Genomic DNA, 21,340 nt, shown 5'->3' on the forward strand with positions numbered 1-21,340 from the left:
GCTTTTACTGAAGGTTAATTTTCAGTGTGTCTCATTCAAATGTGATTTGAAAGTAAGAAATGAATGTGCGCTGCATCTTAACATATTTGCTTTGGTTCTTAGTTTTAGTGTCACCATTACAAGTGGTAATTTTTTAGCGCAAACAGATACAACCAGGATAAATTGATGTAATATAATAGTAATAAGAAGACTGGAAGAAAACGTAGCTTGTAGTTACGTTTGTTCCCTTTTTTAATATAAAAAAAAAATCAACAAACAAAATGGAGCACCAACTGCTCAAGTTTTAAATTTTTACTGGGAAGCTTGGAATTGGTTATTTGGAAATTAAGGATGGGAGGATCTTGCCATTGGAGAAGTCCCTTTCAGAGTCCCTGTTTAATCAGTCTGCTTCTGGCTTGCCAGTACCGCTGCAAAAACTGTTCTTGTCTCCATTTTCCATAGAGCCGGCTGGAGGCTTGCTGCTGCTACTTTATTGTTATTACGCATGCTTCGAATTTTCACTGGTGCATCATATACCACCTATACCATAATATATCACATTATGCACAGCACTAGTTCTGGAAGTGTAGGAAACAATGCTGTCTTACTAGCAGCATTTAAAACTACCTTTCTATTCTAGGTCATTAAAGGAAGACAGACAGGGTTAATGCATTTCCCCTTTTCAGCTAAAAGCAAAGAGGTACTTCTGTTCCCAGGTGTGGAAAAGTATCACTCCTCCACAGCTCTGTTCTCCTTCATGCATGTTTTGTTCACTTCAGCTGCTGGGATGTCTACGCTAGATTTCTGAAGACCGGTGAAGTTTTTTGTCCTTCATCTTTCATGACAGAATGGAACAAACTGGGAAAGTGCAGTTCCCTGTCCCTTCATTTTTTAAATTTTTTTTAACAAAAATTTTTTTTTTTAAGTGAGGTGAATGAGAGATGATATAGCTTCAGAATAGAACCTAGAGTATGTATGTGATACATTACCTCCTTAGTGGTGATTTTCAGCCATTTTGAGCCTACGCTTCTCTACTGTCTGAGAGCTCTAGCCACTTTTCTGTACCTTATAGCCCTGTGGAAGTGAAAAATATGACCATTATATGTTGGTTTCATGCGTCATTGTGTGTAGAATTCCATTAGGGAGGGCTGTTTTGCTCTTCAGTTAGTGGAAGGCAGCTATATGGGAACCAAGAACCTGATTTCTCCATGCCACTAGAACAACTTTCATTCTTCATTAATGAACTTTACTGTTACGTGGCATTTTGGCATGATTTTCACTTTCTGTATTGTGGTAGACACTCTGGATTTGTTGCACAGATCCGCTGCTCCATTTGCTGCTAAGGCTGCCCAGTGAAAGTTGCAGAATACTTTATTATGTGTAAGGCATTCATCTGGGTTCTCTTTCTGTCAGCAAATACCGTTTATGACGTGGAGTAGGTTTATTATAAAGAAAACAGAACTGAAAATAAGTATGACTTGAACTTTGTTAATTCCTAGTTTCTGTGTTAAATATTTTGCCTTTAGTGCAGGGTTTTCATAGAAGGTATTTTAGCACTTTTAAGATACTTAAAGGATTATTTGGTAATTGATGGGCATTCCTTAACACAAAGTAAACATATTTTATTGACCACATATATAGTCTGTTCTATTACAAGCTTATTTTCTATTTGATTTCTTTCTGAAGGATAAATTATACTGCTGTGCCAAGTGTCATATGTCAGTATTTTTAAATAACACAACCTGTGTCTTAGGTATTAGATACTCAGACACCTGCAACGTTCTTTCCAAAAGTGGGTGAATACTGCACCATTGGATAGGTGGAAAACTGAGAATTGCGTTGACTTTTCATGATGTATAAATTGCTAAATATTAAGCTGGGGCCAGATGGCTTAAGGTAAGTGACAGGAACACCACAAGGCTTTGACAAGTGATAGGGAAGGAGGAAAAGAATGGCAAGTCACTGAATTCTCAAACTACCAGGCTGTCTGTCCACTTCATGCTGTGTTGATTCCTGCAGTGTATAAAGGGCAACTCAACTGCCCTTTGAAAGCAGAGTTGGGGTGGTGGAGTTACGGGTTGGTTTGACTTCTTTCTTGGTGTGGTTATTGTATGTAAGTTGTAGATTAATACAGCTTGTAATAAAATGAAGCCTTTTCCCATTTTGTCTAATTCTCAGGGTCTTGACAATGTTCATAAACAGAGAGTTGCTGAAGTGCTGAATGACCCTGAGAGCATAGAAAAAAGGCGAAGCCGAGAAAGCCTCAATGTTGATGTGGTAAAGTACGAGAGTGGTCCTGATGGAGGCGAGGAAGTGAGTATGAGCGTAGAATGGAATGGGGTAAGTACAGTACACAGTTTAAGAAAATAGCCTAGATAAATTATCACCGTAACAAATATGGTTGTCATTCACCAGCCTATTGTGTTTTCAATAGTTTCTTGGTTGATCTACTTTGTATTTTGTAATTTTGCAGAATCAATTAAGAAATGAAGAATAACATTTTGTTTATCATAACATAATGTAAAAAAAATTGTAATATTTTAAAATTTTAAAACATCGTTTCTGTTGTTGTCCTGAATGGTGAAATTTCTTCCAGAATCCCAAGCAGCTGTATTTAACTCTTAAGTTGTTTAATGCTGATTGAGTGTCCTGGTTATGGTCTGGTGTACAATTGCTTGTCAGTGGTTTCTTTTTACTGGTAGAAATATTCTGGCAATTAACTAACTTTTGCTTTTGTCCTTTTGGTGCCATATTTGCCCATATTTTAAATGTTTCTTCTAAAAATAGTGCATCTGTTCAAATCACAAAGAACATTTGCTATGGAGATGTGTTGGGTATTATCAGTTTTAGAGTAAATCAAAATGATCAGTCTAACACTAAAATGATTCTAATCTCCTTACCCAACTTGTTAGAGGAAATAATATCACTTTTCAAGCTGCTATACAAGCCACTTTAAGAAGCAGTGCCATCACATAGCAATGTGATCGTAAGTTCACATTTCTTAAGTGAAATATTAATATCACTTTCCTGTATTAGAATTTGACTGGAGTAAGGGCTTGTTCCTATTTGTTTCCCATATATTGGCTTCACTGTGGAACACTGATTGTCATAAAGTAAAAACATATATATAAAATGTGATTACATATGCATTTTTCTAACCATTGTTTTCTTTTAATTTGAAAGGTAGTGCAAGCTTTCAGTTATTGATCTGGCTTATGTAGTTGTTTGCTTCTGTCACCAGCTTTCCCATGCTTTATCCCATTGCTGGCAATGGGATATATATTGCTCTGTTAACTAACTCCTAGCTGCAGTTCTGCTGAAAATGTTCTTTTAGATTATAAAAGTGGTGTTGCCTGCTTTTGCTGTATGGGAGGGGAAGTAGCCTACTTTGCAATATTGAGCGTTCTGAAGTTTCGTTTCTCTTAAAATAGCAATCTTTTTTTTTTTTTCTTCTTTTTTTAGCCACATGAGACAAAGTTTAGCATTCCAAAGAAACCTCGATAAAACGCATACTGCTTTAGTCTTAAAGGAGAATGTTCTTTCCATCTTTGCTTTTGTCTCTTTATTATTGTTTTCTTGGCATTGGTGTTCTCAGTGCCAAGACAGTCAATCAGCATCTGTTGTGAATAATACTGCATCATTAATAAAGCCAAAGTAAGGTTGGATAACTCTTTTTTTTTAATTCTCATTTTGCCCGTTCAGTGTTAGAACTGTGTACTGTACTCCTCCCTTAATTTTTGCTGTACTTTGCATGACTATATGTTCTAAATGGATTAAACTTTTTTCTGTTATTGACATTAATTAAACAAGCATGCAGGTTTTGGATTGAAAGGACCTTCTGTGGAAAAGCAATAGACAGTATTTCTAGGTCAATATTTGAATCAAACTCAGTGATAAAATTTGTTGATCTGAAAAATTAGATTTTGACCTCTCAGGGCAAACAAACTTTTCATTTTTAGTGTGCTGAAGTGACATTGCTTTATTTTCATCTTTGTTCTTTTTTTCTCCTTTTAAGAGAAGGTATTTTGTATTACATGTTTTACATAAAGTGGGCAACTCTCTCTCCCTCTACCCTGCTAGTGTTTCTATCTCAGTGCTGTTCTTTCCTCTACTTTATATTGTGTAGGTTTTTTTACCTTCGTGTGTTTCCTCCAGACAAAATATTCTGATTCATAAAGTATAGTAGAATTTTTTACTTCAGTGTGCAGAGCCTGAAGAGAGGCCTGCCTTTTCCATTTAAATTCTTCTGAAGTCATCAAGCTGACTCATGGTTTTGATTGTCAGAGAGAATAGGTGGAGTGTGTAAAGCAATGAACTTCAACAAAAAATTTTTGTTGGAAGATTTACTGTAATTAAGTGACTTCCATATGTAATGTAATCCATATTAAGCATTATAGTCTTTGATGTAATATCTTACACTCTTACAAAAAGACCCGAAATACCTATTGAAGTAAATCTGCCGTTAACTATTAAAACAGACATGTTAAGTGACATTGCATAGTGCATTTTTACATGTTTCTTGTGAAGTCCATCCCTTAAAGTTAGCTTGAAAATGCAAATAAATACTCAGTCTTAAAAATTCAAGGTAGAAATCCCAGGATTTGTATCCCGTATTACATTTGTATATAAAAAATGACAGTGGTATCTGTAGTTGGCATTTCTGTAAATTGATCTTGCAGCCAGTTGCAGGACAAAAATCTTTGTGATGTGATAGTGCTTAATTTAAGATAATGTTCTCAATGTGAAGAAGTATCTTTTCTTATTCTGACCCATATGCTTCAAAAAGACAAGCTTTTGGGCATGTAAGTCTGCTTTCAGGTGTGAAATGAAAGCAATAAATTTCTCTGCCATAGACTAGCTGGTAAGAGTTGCTCTTGTTTAATAAGAAGTGTCAGACAGTCAGAGGCGCATTGTAGCAGACAACTGCAAAGTACAGGAGGTGATGATGGTGGGGAGGTGTAAGCAAAAGTAATAAGGTGATTCTCATTCTGAGTGACATAAAAATTGGCAATTAAACTTTGCTGCAAATGGATATCTCTTGTGATTATTTTTTGTTGTTGTTTACACTGGATTTAGGACTTTTTTTAATCCTAAGCTTATGTTTTAAAGATGTTTTGTTAATCATGCAGTCAGTCAGTGTTTAACTTGGGAGTTTGATGTTTTTATTTCAGATCTGAAGTACCCAAAAGCTTGTCTGCTTATTCCTAATGTGCTAGTTAGCATAATAAAAGTTATACTCTCCAACTACCAAATTTGTCTTGCCTTTATTCTTTGAATCATTATCACTACTATAGCATTGCTGATTTAAGACCGCAGGAATAATTAGCCTTTTCACTGACCTAATACTTCTAATCGGAATTTCGACTTCAGTTTATTCAGTCCTGCAGAGCTGAAGTCTGTTTTAAAGTGTGAACAATATATGCAATTTAGTTTGAAACATAAATAATCAGATTTTGATCTTCTGATCACGTGGTAGCAAGGCATTTTGCTATTTCCAAGAATAATTTTAATTACTGTTCATTCCTTGCTATAGGTAAAGGCTCTCAAAACAATTTCTTAAGACTGTCAGTAATGGTCTGTGTGCTTACACCAAGAATGGAAAGTGTGTTAATTGAACCACAGCTTATTTTTAAAGGTGGATTCTTTCTGCTGCCTCACTGCATTAGGGGGAGAAGTTTCCACTTGGATTATATATATACACACAGATATGTTCTAAAAAATATTCATGAAACTGAATTGCCACAAGTCAGTTGGATTCTAATTCCTTAAAGGAATGAACAGAATTTTGTCTGGAGGTTAGGGGAAGACCTCTTTCTTCTTGCAGTTCTGTTTTGAGGAAAATTCCTGACAGAAGTTAAAGCTGAAATGAATGCACCTTGCTCTGTTCCTTTCTTCTGTTGTTTTTTTTCTTTATTTTTATTTTTGTGTTAGTCAGCTGAAAAAAAAATCCTTTCTTTGTTTACAAAATGTAATACTAAAGCTATGCCTTCTTGAAGGTGTTTTGTATTTTATACAAATTCTAACTTAAAGAATGCACAGCATCGTTCATGCTCATTTGTAAGTTGCATATTAGTGATATAGACGAAACTGTATAAAGATATATGTTCTGGTAATTGCAAGGGCCTGCACTTTGTTCTTAAGGGCAGTCCAAATACTTACTCCAGAAAAAATTGTTTTGAATGTGACCTAGAAATACTGTAAACATAACTGTTCAAAATTGAAAACTGTTGAATTTTTCCCAACAGTTTCATTCAGTTTTTCTCTCTCCATTTCTGACAGGCCTAGATGCCTTTTGTGATTCTTATACTGTCTCCTGCATGACGGGCGTGCACCATCTTCAAGCTTTAACTTCTCTCTTCAGTACTGACTGCTGTGTTTTAGCAAACCCCTTAAGATTCTTGTCAGAGCTACACTTCCCTGTAAACTGGCCATTCCTTCAGTGCTGGTGTCTTTATTTGGTTTTCTATTTCTGTACATGTGTAGCTTTGCCAGATATGTATCTAGTCATACAAAATGTTATTACAACCATTTGCTGTGTGTAATACATTAGTAAAAAAAAAGTAATAATGAACTTTATAAGTAGCTGTTCACTATGGAAAAAAGGTAGTTAAAAGTATCACACAAGGTATTATTGAAATGGCATGATGGTGATCTTTACAGGAGAAAAACCAAACAAACCCCATAAAAGTAAGGCATGTTCTCCAAGTGCTTTAAAATGTATTTAGAGACCTATTACATGGTTAACATCAATATGGAACTCTGGATGTCTTCACTTATGATTATTCTAAAGTAGCATTGCTGTTTAGTCTTTGTGTGAGATTTTGGCAATTATGCTTTTCTCTACTAATCTTGGTGTTCAGTGATTTGTGTATTTGTCTTTCTAACTTCTAATAAACTCACTCCAACTCAGGTGTCTGTCTTTGTCTGCTTAGTAGTACTTTACTTTCTTCTTTTACAATTCTTCTTTCATAATCATGTGGGATTTCTGTGAAGTAGGAGGTGTTCATTTCTTCTAATCTTACTAAACTGTTGGGGTTTTTTAAGAGTAAATAGAATTGTGGTCAGTTGGAAATTTCTTTGGATCAGCACAGCAATGTAAGACACGAATACATGTATGAAAAACTCATTTCATTGTGTTTTACGTTTTCTTTGGTGAAAGTTAAAACGAAGCACAGGAATTTAACCATACATGTTTCTGATCAGAAGTATTTTTGTTTAAGGATTTTAGGATTAATTAAACATGTTTGCAAGTAATGTAGATGTTTAGAAGGAATAATACAGGTTTTTTTCTTAGACTGATGGAATGCTTTTGCTTGGGGCTTGTACTCTGTTAACCACAGTGCGCTCATATGAAATGGTAACATGGTGAATTATTTGACTACTGTGGTGGGTTTGTACTGATTATTATGAATCATGGCTTGAGCATGTCTTCACGCTTTAGAAATCTTTGTTACAGTTTGGAACACGTTTGTTTTGGTAAAGTTGTAGCTATATGGTATTACGTGTTTAAGTAATTGTACCAAGTATGTATTAATAGCAATAAAAAAAAAATTCATCAGTGAAATGTTTTTGAGCCAGGTTTGGGGGAGGGCAAGAAACTCTTGCAGTTTCACATTTGTTCAATTTTTTTCAGGATGGCACTGGATCTTTAAAACGCAGTGGTTCCTTTAGCAAACTTCGTGCTTCCATTAGACGGAGCAGTGAGAAGCTGGTTAGAAAGCTGAAGGGAGGAAGTTCACGGGACAGTGAACCAAAGAATCCAGGGTAATTATTTATTCTTAGCTGTGCTAGCGTGCCTTCATTCTGTGCCCCCACTGTAGCCTAGTGTAGTACCTAGGGCAGTGTTTTCTTCTCTGCTTAGCTAACTGCATATCATAACAGATTTATATCTTAAAGAAAAATAAAATAGGAAATAATTTCTTATAATGAAAGTTCTGTAACATCTGAGGAATTATCTGTGCTTTTAAGAGTTAACTCAATTTTAACAGTGTTTTTTCCCTTTTTACTGGTTTAGCCACTCGAAGAATAGAAAAGCCTCATGGAATTATTGATAAATGTTAGTTACCTGCAGAATTCTCCTTTTCACACAGCAGTGAAGAATAATAAAGGTTATTGGTTTTTACAGTAAAAGCTTGAATACAGTAAACCCACAACTAACATTCTTGATACAGCTTAGTATCTTGATACAGCTTTATATATTGCTGTGGGTATAAAGGGAATTACCAACTTGAGCCCTTCTCAGTTTCTATTTTGGAAAACACAGATTTCAGAGAGCAGAGGAGAACGTTGAAAAACTTGAACCTAGTTGTCCATCTCTAACATTTTGGCCTCAGTGAAGTCAGTGGTAAAAACTCAAATTTTAATGGATCTGACTTCTCACTCTTTCCTATTTACCATATGATTGTGGATTTGGATATATGTACTATTTCTAATAAATGCCTAAAAACATCCATTGTTTATTGGCCGCTGCAGAGAAGCTGAAATGTTAAAATGTACTACTGTTTTTCATAATATCGCTCATGGGTATTCCCCCTCATCCCCAACATAATTGCAATCAGTTTTGCAGGGTTTTTTCCCCTTGCTGTGGAAAACTGCAGTTCATTTAGTTGGCAGGAAACTGTATGACAATGTGAATTTGAACTTGCGCTTTAAAACAGTTAAATTGGAGAACTTGGAGCAACTTCTGATGGAGCAACTGGACCTATGAGTAATATAGTAGATGATGATGATGGTAACACCCAAGGCAGTGATCTGGAGGCAGGGTCTCAATGTGGTTTTGTAAGTGCTCCAATGAAGTTTTGCTTTATTGTTTTTATGTGGCTGTAAAACATTGTGTACAGCTGCAATACACGTAGAATTTGCTTCCTCACATATCTCTTTCAAATTCAGGCTGATCTGATTTTTTAGAATTGTTAATTAAAATTTCACTCTCAGCTGCCAGAGACTTGATGTTGAAGGCACTGAATCAAATTCAAGGTCAAAAATCCCTTTGCATTAATTGATAGATCATTAAGGACTGCCTCTGAGATGATAGATTGGGAATAAACTGTGAAAAGCATGTGATTAGAAGAAGGAAATATGTAAATGTAAAATGCTTTAGGGAAAACAAGCAAATGCAAGACAAAATAGAATAAAAGGGATTTCCTTCTTTGTCTTCAGTATTAGTATTTTTATACATTGGTTTTCTGTTTCTATTCAATTCTGTCTACAGTTCATACATCATAGTTCAGGTATATTCTTGTATGAGTAGATGCATATATTCATAGCTAATTTTGTATTTTCTCCTAATTTTTGGGAGACATGGGAAGGTTTTTCAGTTTCTTGAAAGACGAAGAGTTTTATTCCTTGTTCTCTATAGTAAATAGAGATACCTTTTTCTGCAGGTAAAGTAACTCTGTGATTATAGGTGTAGAAAATTACGCTTACATATAACTGAAGACATTTGGCTTTGCAGTGTCCTGTAAGAACTCCTCTGCCTTTTTATTCTGTGCACTTCAGTAGTGCTACTTGACCAATGTAGAAGTAACCTGCCCACATTCACATAAATTATATTGTGGGGTCTGTATCACCAGATAAGATTTCTTCATATAAAGACATCAGTGTGAAACAAATTTGAAAACAAAGCGATATCTTTCTTGCTTTTCCTTTTTGACAAAATATTCTTGTTTTTTAGATGTCACCGTAGTTCTCAAAGAATAATTTATTCTTAAACCTTGCAATAAGTGTGTTGCATTGACAGACTTTTATGTAGATATGCACGCTGAAAAGATTACAATTTCTGTTCTTGTAATGTATAGACATTTTTTAATCCTAACTTATATTAGCTGGTTTTAATAACAAATGCAAAGATTCCTGGTATTAAACACCAGCTTTGTAGATCATGAAGCATAGCTGTACATATTGATATTCCAAGAAGTCATTTTGATTTCATTTTCTGAAGAAACTTTAGTAAATTGATTTAATTTTTTTCTGCTTCTGAGGTTAATAAAAGGGATATTCAGCTTTTATTATGCAAACCTTTTGTTTTTAGTGTCTTTGTTAGCTGAATATTACAATACTGACATAGCATACATAGGAATCATTTTTGCTATGAAGTCAGCCACTCTAGGTGGAAGATTCATTTGCCTCCCTCCTTACCAGTATGCCTCTGCATCCCCTGCCTGTGTGTCTATGAAGACTTTATTTTGAAACTGGTTTACATCTGTTGTTTATACTGTGCTTCTGTAAATAGTAATTGACAGTGGTGGTATGATTTTGAATGAGAAATACTCAAATAGAAATACTTTAATACCACAGCATGAAAGAAAGACTTAGTTTTCATGTTGTTGCTTGATACAGAAGGTTGGAGAGAATAAAGTGGAAAACTCATCAGGGAAATTGTTTCTTTAAAATAATGCAAAAGTCTTTCTGACAAAGAACAAATCTCTTAAGAACTGTTCTTTGAAACATACAATACCTGAAGCATGGTATCAGTTCGTTCTTTATCGTATTTCTGAATTCAGTTCTGTAAAAATTTAACTTCGCTTAATTAGTGTTAGGTTTGATTTATTTCAGTTTGAAAATTTTGATCATACAGCAGAACAGTTAAGATTTGTAGTTTAAAAGAGGGGGGGAAAAAAAGCTTTCATTATTGCTATTACTTACGCACCAGAAAAACAACTGCATGCAATTTGTGTGATCATGTTTCTAACATGGAGGGAATTAAAAGTGCATTTGCCAGACTAAAGTTCTTAAGTATGTTGATTTAAAAACAAACAAACAAACAAAACCAACCCCAGCCCACAAACAAAATAGTATCTCATGCATGATTAAAAATTTCTTTTTTGATTGGCACTTCAGCAAGAACCTAAAAATACTTGTGTAAATTTTTACTGGTGGATTTTCTATTTCCCTGGAATGTTTTCTGTAAGCCTTTATGCTCTTTTGAAGAGTTTTATGTAATGTTTTGTTTGTGTTTTAAAGATTAACTTACTTTGACTTCCATATATAACCTCTGTTGTACATGTTTCATTGAATAAATGAGAGGAGTATACCATGCATGAGTCCTTGCTTTGTTGTTGCTAACACTCATGTCAAATATTTTAAATTGTGTGCATTCTAGCTTTTGAAACGTTCAGATTTAGTGCTAGGAAAAAACAGTAAGCCTATGCTATGTGGCAGCTGGTGCCTGTGTTTGTTAGTGTTTTGGTTCCTTTTTCTGCTAAGCCTTTGCTTTATGAAAGCATTTATAACTCGTGCTTGATTTTGACTGTTAGTAGTCTTGCTTCAGTAGAAAGAAAAACTGGTGAATATCTAATGTGATCTGTATGGATAAACCTTTCCATGTTATTGGAAGGCATTGGAAACTTTGCATTATCCAGTTGTCTCAAAAGCTGTAGGTAGCCCTGCAGGATTAGGGCCTTACTGTCTTGTGAATAGTTCATCAAATATATATTCAAAGCCCTCATGTAGTAGTTTTGAAATAGTTAAAGAGCTAGTGAAAAATCAAAGCAAATGTAGAACATTCTGAGTAATGTACAGACACTTTGGGATAAAGGACATCAGACGTTCCTGTTGTAGTCACCAAGATGATAGGAATCTTAAGACTAATCTTGAATTCTGTTACACACACTTTAAAATATTTTTGTTAAATTTTGTATATGTTTGAGAAATGTAGATAAATTATTAATCCTCATCCCAAACAACAGTAGATATTACTGTTAATGCAGTGATATTTTGCCTGTCAGTAGCTCCTGTGTAGGTGGTGATTTTTTTTTTTTCCCCCTTATCTCCTTATCTGTTGCTTTCAGTACAGTATTGTAGGGTTGTTACTACGGCTCAGAGCATTGTAAAGCCAAAAGCATAACCAGAGTTAATAGCAGCAACCATCTTATTTCCCTTTACTTTGAAATGAATGAAGATAAAAGATTTTAAAATGCTTTTTGAAATAGATTCTGGAGACTTACCTAGATGAGGCAGAAAGTACTAAACTAATGTTTATTGTAGCTTTTCCGAGTTAAATGCTGCCTATGTGACAAACTTATTCCTATTTCACATTTTTTTTCCTAAACTGTCTGAATGTTTTGATGCTTTTGTAAGAAGCTGCATAAAATTGAAACTGAGAATGAATTAATTAAAAATCAATGCTAAGTCAGTGTATGTATTTGATATGCTTTAAAAATTGAGATTTTGAGTTGAAATGAAATCAGTTGCCTGAAATGTTTAAGCTCTAAGGAGCTTGTAATTTTTTTGGTTTTATATGTAATTCAGAACCGAATATAAACATATTCTAAGTTACGTAGTTACCTTAAAGGGTATCCCTCAGATCAGTTTTGGGGCATTGTTCCAAATCCCTTAACTGTGCATTGCTCATTGTTATACTTGTGTTTTTAGAGCTGTTAGTTTTCAGCTATTCTGATTGGTTTATCCTTGCATGTTCACTGTCCTGGTTGCAGCATGAAGCGTGCCAGTTCTCTGAATGTTCTTAACATGGGTGGCAAGGCTACTGAAGATCATTTTCAAGTAAGAAGCCCTACAATACTCTTACAAAAATAGGTATCATAAGTAGGGTTTGAGATAAAAGAGCATGATAAATAATAAAACAACAAACTCCTAGTGATTGGTAAGATCCTACTCCAGTAAGATGCTTAAAGCGTCTGCTTAAGGCATCATTCTGTAACTCTTTTGTGAATTATGTGTAATGTTAAGCAAGTGCTTAACTCCGACCAGTTGGACCTTTTAACTATTACAGAGGATAGGAAACTTCTGGAATGTTATGTTCTTGTAAATGCTGCTTAAAAACAAAAGAACTTTTAAAGCCCAGTTACCAAGTATTTTTTACATGAGCCCCTTTATTGCAAAGGGCCCAATCATCTTAATTGCTGTACATTTTCAGATTCCCTTAAATGCGACTTCAGTTGTTTCTGAGGTTGCACAGGAGCAGTCTCTAAAAGTTTGTCTGATCTATGTTATGCTTTTCCTAATATAAAACCTTCTTATTTTGCTTAACCGTATATGGTGTGCTCAATTGCTACTTCCCATTTTCTGTTTTTACCTAATAAGTCACTGTTTCTTATATTGTCAAACAAGCTAGCAATGTTCTGCGTTCTAAACACTGTTGTGCATTTTACTAACACAGTAACTGCAACTAATTTTAGGAAGACAAAATTGCTTCTGTACTAACAAAATGTACACGAGGATCTTCTTCGCTATTTGTCCTACAGTAGCAAGAAAGCCCAAACTGTATGGCTCTCATTTTACTGTTGAGTGGCATAAAGGTGTCTAAACTATATTATCTCTAATGAACATACTGCAGAGCTTTCTGTGGTGTGAAATGTATGCAAAACTTAGCTTAGAGTGACGTTCAGCCAAAAAAAAAAAAATCCTGGGTAAAGCATAATTCTTTGCAGCAGCAGTGCCAAGGTTTGAAAATGCTGTGCCCCTAAAATGGATCCTTAGTATATAATTGATGTGACTTCCAGAAGAGTAATTTATTGTTTGTTTATACGCTGTGATATTAAAATTGGTTCTCACTTCTTGTGAACTTTTCTCGTTCACCCACCATAGACACATGGCAATTCCCATAGATGGGCTTTTGCATTTCTGGTAAGACTTGGGTCAGGATTGTAAAGGCTGTATATACTTACCAATAGATATTTTCAGCATTGCTAGTTAAAAGTTGGGGGAAAAAGATGTTTATTAGAACACAGGAAAAGTCTCCCTACCCAACATGAACAAGGCCAGTTCTCTGTAGTTCTTCATATTTGTTGAAGCTAGTAATTTTGTTTATTTGCTTGAACTGTCTGGACATCTGCTTAATTTATTTGTTTGTTTGTTTGTTTTTTTCCCCTTCACACAGGAACGAAATAATTGTCTGACAGACTCAAGAGCTCTGAGTGTCAGTCATACTGATTTGGCGCATTGAGATTCTTGGACAGAAGCTAGCTAATATTCCTTTGTGAATAAAGAAGCACTGAGACCTTCAAAGCTTTGGTTCCTCATCATTATGTATAGGAACATCTAGTTTGTAGACTTTTGGGTTTTTTTCCTCCAATGGACTGCTGTTTTTACTTTTCTAAATAGGGACAATTTTAAACACAGCATTAGTGGGTATTTTCTTCTACAGGAAAACTATATAGATATATATTGCTCATTGCACTGCTCCCATTCATGCTACTTAAAGTTGATTTCTTTAATACATCTGAATATTACAGCAGCCAAAAAAATTTAAAAATACAAACATATTTAAAGCATACCAAAATGCAAACGTGTTTGAAAATGCAGGCAAAATTAAATGCGTAGTGCTAAATATATACAGTGCTGGAATGAGAAAAGGATAAATTTATGCGCATTACTGTATAAATTCAGATTGAGCATACTGTATTGGTGGGGCTTTCCTTTGCACCACTGATTAATGTTAGAAACCTTAGCTGGCAAAACAGCACTTAGACATGGCTTACTGAACCACTAGATCAAGCTGTTAAATTTTACAGAAGAGATGGTTGGGGTTACATTACATACAGATAGCGTGAATAGCAATACCTGTGACCAGAACTTTGATGCTTGTTGATATACGTCTTAGGGCACAATAGGCGATAGAGACAGGACAGTTCATGTTGATCAGGAGAAATGGAAATTGTTTTGACCTTTGCGTTGTATGGTTGAAGAATACTGAAGTTTTGGACTGCAACTGTCCCAGAGCAGCTGCTGTTGCTCTTAGGGAGACATCAAGCCTCAGGTTGACTTTCTTGCTTGTCCACTGGAATTCACAATCCCATTCTCTGTATGCTGAAAGTGCTCCAACATTTCCTTATGCTTATCCCAAATCCTGCTTTTCTCCGTAATAGCCGATGACAGCAGAAGCAGGCAACTGCACGCTAGGCTGTTACACTGTGGAGTAGCTGCTGTGCAAAGGACCACTCAAATCCTAAGGGCCCCAGTGGAAGCACTAGATGGCTGTAAGTGGCAAGCAACTCGTTTGACCACACATCCATGTTAAATCTACTTACGGTTAATATATATGCTGTCTGTATACAGGACTGCTGCTGGAACAAAGTATGTATGTTTTAAGTATTTTATAGATGCTAGTATTTCCTTTTGCTTTTCTGTAAAGCTTGTAATTTTGTTCATCTTTTGTAAAAATTCTTATTCATGTGAAGCTGGATGAGAAAGTAAAAAAAAACCAACCAGTGTGTGTACAAATGTATTTGTGGTCATAGTTGTGAGTTGGAAAATGCCGAACAAAATTAACTTTGGGAAAAGCTGGAATATTCATTCAAGGTTAGCACCAACTGATGGAGGTAAAACATAGTGACATAAGCAAGTTTTAATATTTGAACAAGGTGTGAAGAGTCATTAGAATTAGTACTTCGTAGAAGTATTTGAGTGGCTTTGCATCTGGTCTTAAGTTGTGTTACAATACCTGATGCAAAAAGTTGTATATGTAATGCACTTGACTATGTTTACCAGGAGGTACCTTATTAGCATCTCTTTAAAGCAAGCTGTGTATGGTATAACTGCCATAAAGACAGTTTAGAAATGGTGAGATATGATGCTGCTAATATGTAGAAGTTTTAGCACAGAGTAGTGCAATTCATTAAAGAACTTGAGCAAGAACAGATTGTTGCTCAGTTATCTTAACAATATATACTCATAATGTAGACTCTAGAGTTTTAATCTTTTTATTAAGAGCTTTTTATAGTAAAAAATACATAATATATATACTTTTTCTTTTCCCCCTAAAGCAAAACATGTTATATACACCCATTGGTGAAGTCAGTTCTCTGCACAAAGCCAGACCGAGCTAGCTTTGCAGAAGGAACTGTACCTCAGGTTGCCAGGCTGGGTGGGTGCCCGTCTCCAACCAACAGTCAGGCCGGGGAGGCGGCAGGAGAACCCTCTGCCGCAGCCGGTGCCGCTGCGGTGGCGTCATCTGTCCCTCCAGCTGTACCATGAGAAACTCTCACTGCAAACACCCCTCGCAGTCCACCTGTTTCACACCAGCACGATGCTACTGCTATAGGAGTGGCTCAGCAGGCCTTGGAATACGCGTTTCTGTAGAGCTCAGTGTTTCACTCAGAGACCGTTATAAAAGTCTGGCTTCCAAAAAAACCACGAAACTAGACACAGAACTGATTTCGGTAATAAGGAATTACTTAAATTGAAAAATGTATTTTCCACATTCATCTTACAACTTTGAAGGAAAATTATTTTTGCAGCTCTCCAAAAAAAGCACAACACCCACAAAACAAAAACCCACCCAAACTTTTGTAAACAGCAATAAAATATTTAACCATGCCATTACAATTAAACCTTAAAATGCAAGACTGTGGTATGTTGATGGTGATAGTGAGGAAACTTCCTCCTTTAGGAAGGAAGTACTCCTTCCTGAAGATCCTCCTTTAGAAGGATTGTACTGTTGATGGCATTACTAGTACTGTGCTTTTAAATGTTTTAAACCTTTATATAGTATTTTAAAGTGTTGGAAGATTTAAGTTGTTGAGCTACTGCTTATTAAACAATTCTTATATTTAAAAGGTTAATTTTTTTTTTTCAGAGAAGAAACAAATTTCCAGACTTACTTAATGCATAAATCCCCAAGAATGATAGCCAAGTCCTTACAGTTATGAGCCAATGAGCTGTTTGCAGTTTGAGAAGAACTTGTAAAGTACAAAAACAAAGTTAAGGTCAACATTCCTTGTGTTTGAATCATGAATGAATTACTGTCAGGACATGGTTTGTATACATGTAAATTTCAGGTGGGCTTCTCAGTTTGCTTTTATGTAAGATTTTCTTTCTGAATTTCCTCTATTCCAATTGTAACCAACAGTCTGCATAAAGTATAAAACTGGATACCTAATTGTATAATTCTTGGATGTCTTCAGTACCAAACTAAATCAACAGCTCTGTTGAAACAGAAAACTAGAAAAGACCCTCAAAATTGACAGACATCTTGTTAGAAACTAAGTGCAACTGTGGTAGTGCTGCTGTGTTTTTAATCTAGCATGTTTGTCCTTCCCCAGAATTGTAAGGGTGAACTTCATTAAAAACGTAATGGGGACTCTAGGTTAGGCCAGTTCCTCTAGATTCTCCTATGAACGGTGGCTCGCTCTTCTGGGGCATACAGTCAGGGAGGGTTGCACGTAGGATGACTGACACATTGAATTGTTACCGATAGAGAGGTGCCTGTTGCCCTTCTGTCTCGCTGTGTGCTAGTCTTTAGGAATATTGGCAATATTTGGTCTTGAGTTTAGATCTTACGAAATATCATTGTAAAATGTAACTGTTTCATGATTTGCTCCTCTTTCAGAGGAATACCTGAACTGTTGGTGTGATGTTTGTGCCTGCAGTACTGCAGTGATAGCACTTAAACAATGGAAAAACAATTGGACATGTTACCTAGAGTTTGTACCTTTTCTTAAAACAAGCACCTCCTGTCCCGTCCGTGCAAGCCCTCCTGAATGGTAGTAACTTAAAATGGTTTTAAGCTTGAGAAGTATTTGTGCTTAAATTGTATCATTTGAATCCAGTAATTTTGAAAATGGTGTGGTCCTGTTGTAAATATAAGTAAAAGGGGTGTGCAGTGCTTTGTTGAAAGTGTGTTTACAATACTTGATGAGTTCAAGTTAATTTAGTTTTTGTTATGCAGGTCATGTATTTTGTCTGAAAGCTGCTAAGAGAATTGCATTTTCATTAATGTTAGCCTGTACTGAGAGAATAAATGTTAAAAGATGTGATGCCATGAAGTTTACAGTTTCATTGTGGCAAATTTACAGTGTCACAGACTTACAGAAGTATTGGTATAAACATGGGGTTTTGGTGGTTTTTGTTTGTTTTTTTTTTTTTAATAGTTTAGAATTGAGGGAAATCTTGAAGATCTACATTTGATTAATTTTCCCCTCAAATCATTCACAATAGTCTCAGTACACTGAATAGCCAAGGTCAGTAGTTTTGGTTTTGGGTTTTTTTTTTTTAAAAAAAGCCCAAAACAACAAAGCAAGAAGCAAAACACAGTGCCACCACCTGATAAAAGTCAAAAGACCTGAGCTGTTGAGAAGATGCTTATGCTCATAATGAAGTTGCAGACCTCTTTTTTAGTTATGGCTGCTTTTAAATAAGAAGTATTCAGAGAACTATAGTTGGAAGTTCATTTAACGCTCCAGCTACATTAAAAAGCTGGAAGCTGCTCTTAACAGTTGTGCTGGACACACAAAAGAGACTAAATTGTATACAGCATGGAACAAGCATAGTGAAGCAGTTTTTAAAACCAGATCGATCCTTAGGCTCCCTGTATTTATACTCGAGTCCCTATTCAAGCACAGAAAGTTACTGAGTCTTTAAATTATGTAATAGAAGCATTATACAGTAGCGGTGGTAGGTTACAGTATAATTAAGCCAGATGAGTTCTATGCAATCAGGAATGGTATTTTCTGTTTTCTAGGACCTGGTTTAAAAAACAAACCCAAAACCTAACAGCAGCAAAACCAGAAAACCATTTGTAATGTCAATGTATCCTTCTTGAGGAGAACTCCCCCCCCCGCCCCTGCAAATGTGGATTTCATGTTTAAGAAAAATAATAAACCTTCCAAGATTGGCTTTAAGATGCTGCATTTTGATCTCCATGTGTAGTTACTGCTTGTCACAGCTATGGATGAAATCCTGTTCAGAGGTCACCTGTTTGTCTTACCCCATAAAACTGTTGAAAATAAACTTCCACAAATGTTATTTGTAACAAGTAGTAGGAATTCACTGTGATTTCATCAAGAAACTTGTAATGAGATTGTTTAGTGTGTTTTACTACATCTGTTTTGTTAATAGGTCAGTTGTGGAACTTCTTTATCTTTAGCAACCACAAATGAATTTGGTTCTACTTTCCCAAAGCAATGTTTCCAGAACCCTATATGATCTTTCTGCTGAAAAAGGCATCTTTAAATACATCACAGATCTGTAGATTAATTTGAAACTGTTTAAAAGTTTCTCAAGTGTCACTTAACATTTCTTTTCAAAGTGCAGACAAATATTTAAATGTAGTATTACAGGATAAAGATGATACACCTAATACATTCTAGAATGTAAATCTTCTTTGTAAAAATTACTTCAATTTTTTCCTGTATAGAAACAAATCTCAGTTGTGAAATCCAAAGATGAATAAAGCTGTATAAAGGGAAGGTTCTTCAACTGCATTTATTAAAACTTAAGCATGTTTCAACACTTTTGACACAAGGCTTCAAAGAGGGCAGATGCTTTGTTCAGTCTTCATGAGGGTTTGCACCCCCAAAGTTGTACTTGCACAAGATGAACAATATTCTAGATTTCTGACTGCAGATGTAAGTAACTGAAGAAAGAGGTAGAAACTGCACATGAACGTTCAACTGCTGGGGGGGCTGTTCTTTTGGCTAGAAATTTGGGGGGGGGGGGGCTGTTGCATTTTAGAGGTTCAGGGTTTGTGTGTGATGACGAGCTAGGAAACACACTGCAACATATTCCAACTCAGATTTAAGCCTTCAGCTGGAAAGTTAAATAAGAACCAACATGGGCAATGAATGGAAGAGTTGCTCAGGTAAGATGTTACTTAAATTTGTTGGTAAAAGTGTTTTTCACCAGCTAAACTGGGACTTTGGTTACAGACCTGTCTGTGACTTTAACACTTGGGTGTCATCCCTGCAAGCAGTCAGGTTGCAAAAAAAGTATCAAAATACTACAAAAATGAGCCTTAAGAAGTGTATTGGACTGTTCTGAACATGGTTCACAGTGAGGCAAGCTCCTGGGATTGGAGCCTGGGCATCAATGAGGCCTCTTTTGTAAATGAATGCCTGGGTAGGGGTTGACTGACTGCCATTTATCAGCTACATCTGTCTGTGGTGCTTTTTTTTAAGCTCAAATTAGTACAAGAGGATGAGCAATATACTGGCTTAAGTTCCTGTCCCAGATACACAGGCCAGGAATGGAAAAGAATAACTTGAGTGTTACCTATGCTGCATTAGTTTAGTTTATCTTCATTAAAATTGTGAGGAAGGAAGCATGGAACATAAGATTTGAAGACACAGGTAGCTATGCCTCTGAGCTATAGGACTCTCACTTTTTCCTTAGATTAAGTACACAAAGACTTTTGAGCTTCATGGTTGGATTTTATTAAAAAACAGCAAAGCATGGTCATTTTCAAATACAGAGAATTAAGACATTTATTTAGAAAAGAGATTTAAAGACAATTTGTTATGCTATTTGCACAAGGTCCCCTTAGATGAAGGGATCTCAGAAGGCACTGAAGGCAATTCAGCCTTCTTTCTGCTTGCTTAGTTTCCTTCCTTCAGCTTCAAGCTGTGACTGTGCCTGTTCTCCTCAAGAACTTCCCTGCAGCAGTCACACAGTCCCTGTCTTCCTGGGTCTCTTCTCCTTGTGTCATACTTGGTTGTCCTCTGAGAATTCTTCTGTTGGAGTTCCAGCTGACCCAGTGTACAGCTAGACAAAACTTTTCCTTTCTGCTACCCAGCTGCATGCTTCCACAAGAAAAGACGGCTGCTATATCCTGAGAGTATTACTAGGGAGAGACAGTGGCTATTTCACTAATATAGTGTACCTGAAGAGCACAAAACGAATGTGTCTGGACTTGCCTTTTACCAAGTGATAGACATTCCTCTGAACTTGTGTTTATGGAAGAGATTTTATTGTTCAGCCTATGAGAACAAAAGGTTCTCATTTGCCAAAGACAGAACTGAGCAATGTAACTACACAGAAAAACCTAAGACTCTGGTAGACTTCTTGTTTGGGCAACTTGGGGAAGCAGGTAGAAGGAGGAAATCTGAAAGCTCAATGTGTGATACAAGTGAGCATCATACACTGATAAGAGCAGGCACCCACATAATATAGGCCAAATAAGGTCCAAGGCCTTTGGAAAATGTGCACGATTACATTCATCTAGCTTTCTTTCACATTGACTGCAGGAAAAAAAAAAACCTAGAAAAAGTAGATGTCATAGCAGTAGTCTGAGGACAACAGAAAAAGATGTGATAAAATAGTGCAAAGATGGAAAGAAAAACGTTTAAAGCTCCAACACCACCAACAAAAACCTGAGAAGAGTAATAGCGCCATGGATGGACGCAAATGGCTAAAGGTCCCTTTCAAAAGCACAATTTAGCCAAGAGCCTTGCAGTAAGGACAAACGATACTACAGGTAGCAATCCAGAAGCTGATCAAGAATGCTATCCAGATCCAACAAAACACAGAGCAGCCTGGAGCCTTGGGAAGAACACGAACAGAGCACTTGCTCTAAAACTACCTGCTTACACAGCTTCAGCGATGGGCAAACAGAACAAGGGGATGGCGGGGGTGTGGTATGTTATTTTTTTAAATGGAAGAGGCTTTTGCTATGAGGGAAAGGAACTGG

General features: G+C 36.0%; 1 protein-coding gene across 5 annotated transcripts in view; it reads left to right on the forward strand.

Moving 5' to 3' along the window:
* The window catches only part of KLC1 (kinesin light chain 1), a 29,507-nt gene extending 13,851 nt beyond the window's left edge, over positions 1 to 15,656 (forward strand). The window contains exons 12-15 of one of the 5 annotated variants that reach the window (XM_010565432.1): positions 2,158 to 2,319; positions 7,613 to 7,743; positions 12,414 to 12,480; positions 13,817 to 15,656. In XM_010565432.1, the coding sequence (XP_010563734.1) occupies positions 2,158 to 2,319; positions 7,613 to 7,743; positions 12,414 to 12,480; positions 13,817 to 13,882 (426 nt within the window). In that variant the 3' untranslated portion in view covers positions 13,883 to 15,656. Of the gene's footprint in view, positions 1 to 2,157; positions 2,320 to 6,258; positions 6,889 to 7,612; positions 7,744 to 12,413; positions 12,481 to 13,816 lie in introns of those variants that run through there. The other 4 variants (XM_010565433.1, XM_010565434.1, XM_010565435.1 and 1 more) reach the window with 4 other exon arrangements.
* Positions 15,657 to 21,340: the final 5,684 nt, after the last annotated feature.

Source organism: Haliaeetus leucocephalus, unplaced genomic scaffold, assembly GCF_000737465.1.
Source record: "Haliaeetus leucocephalus isolate CR32 unplaced genomic scaffold, Haliaeetus_leucocephalus-4.0 Scaffold191, whole genome shotgun sequence".
In the NCBI taxonomy this organism is placed as follows: domain Eukaryota; kingdom Metazoa; phylum Chordata; class Aves; order Accipitriformes; family Accipitridae; genus Haliaeetus; species Haliaeetus leucocephalus.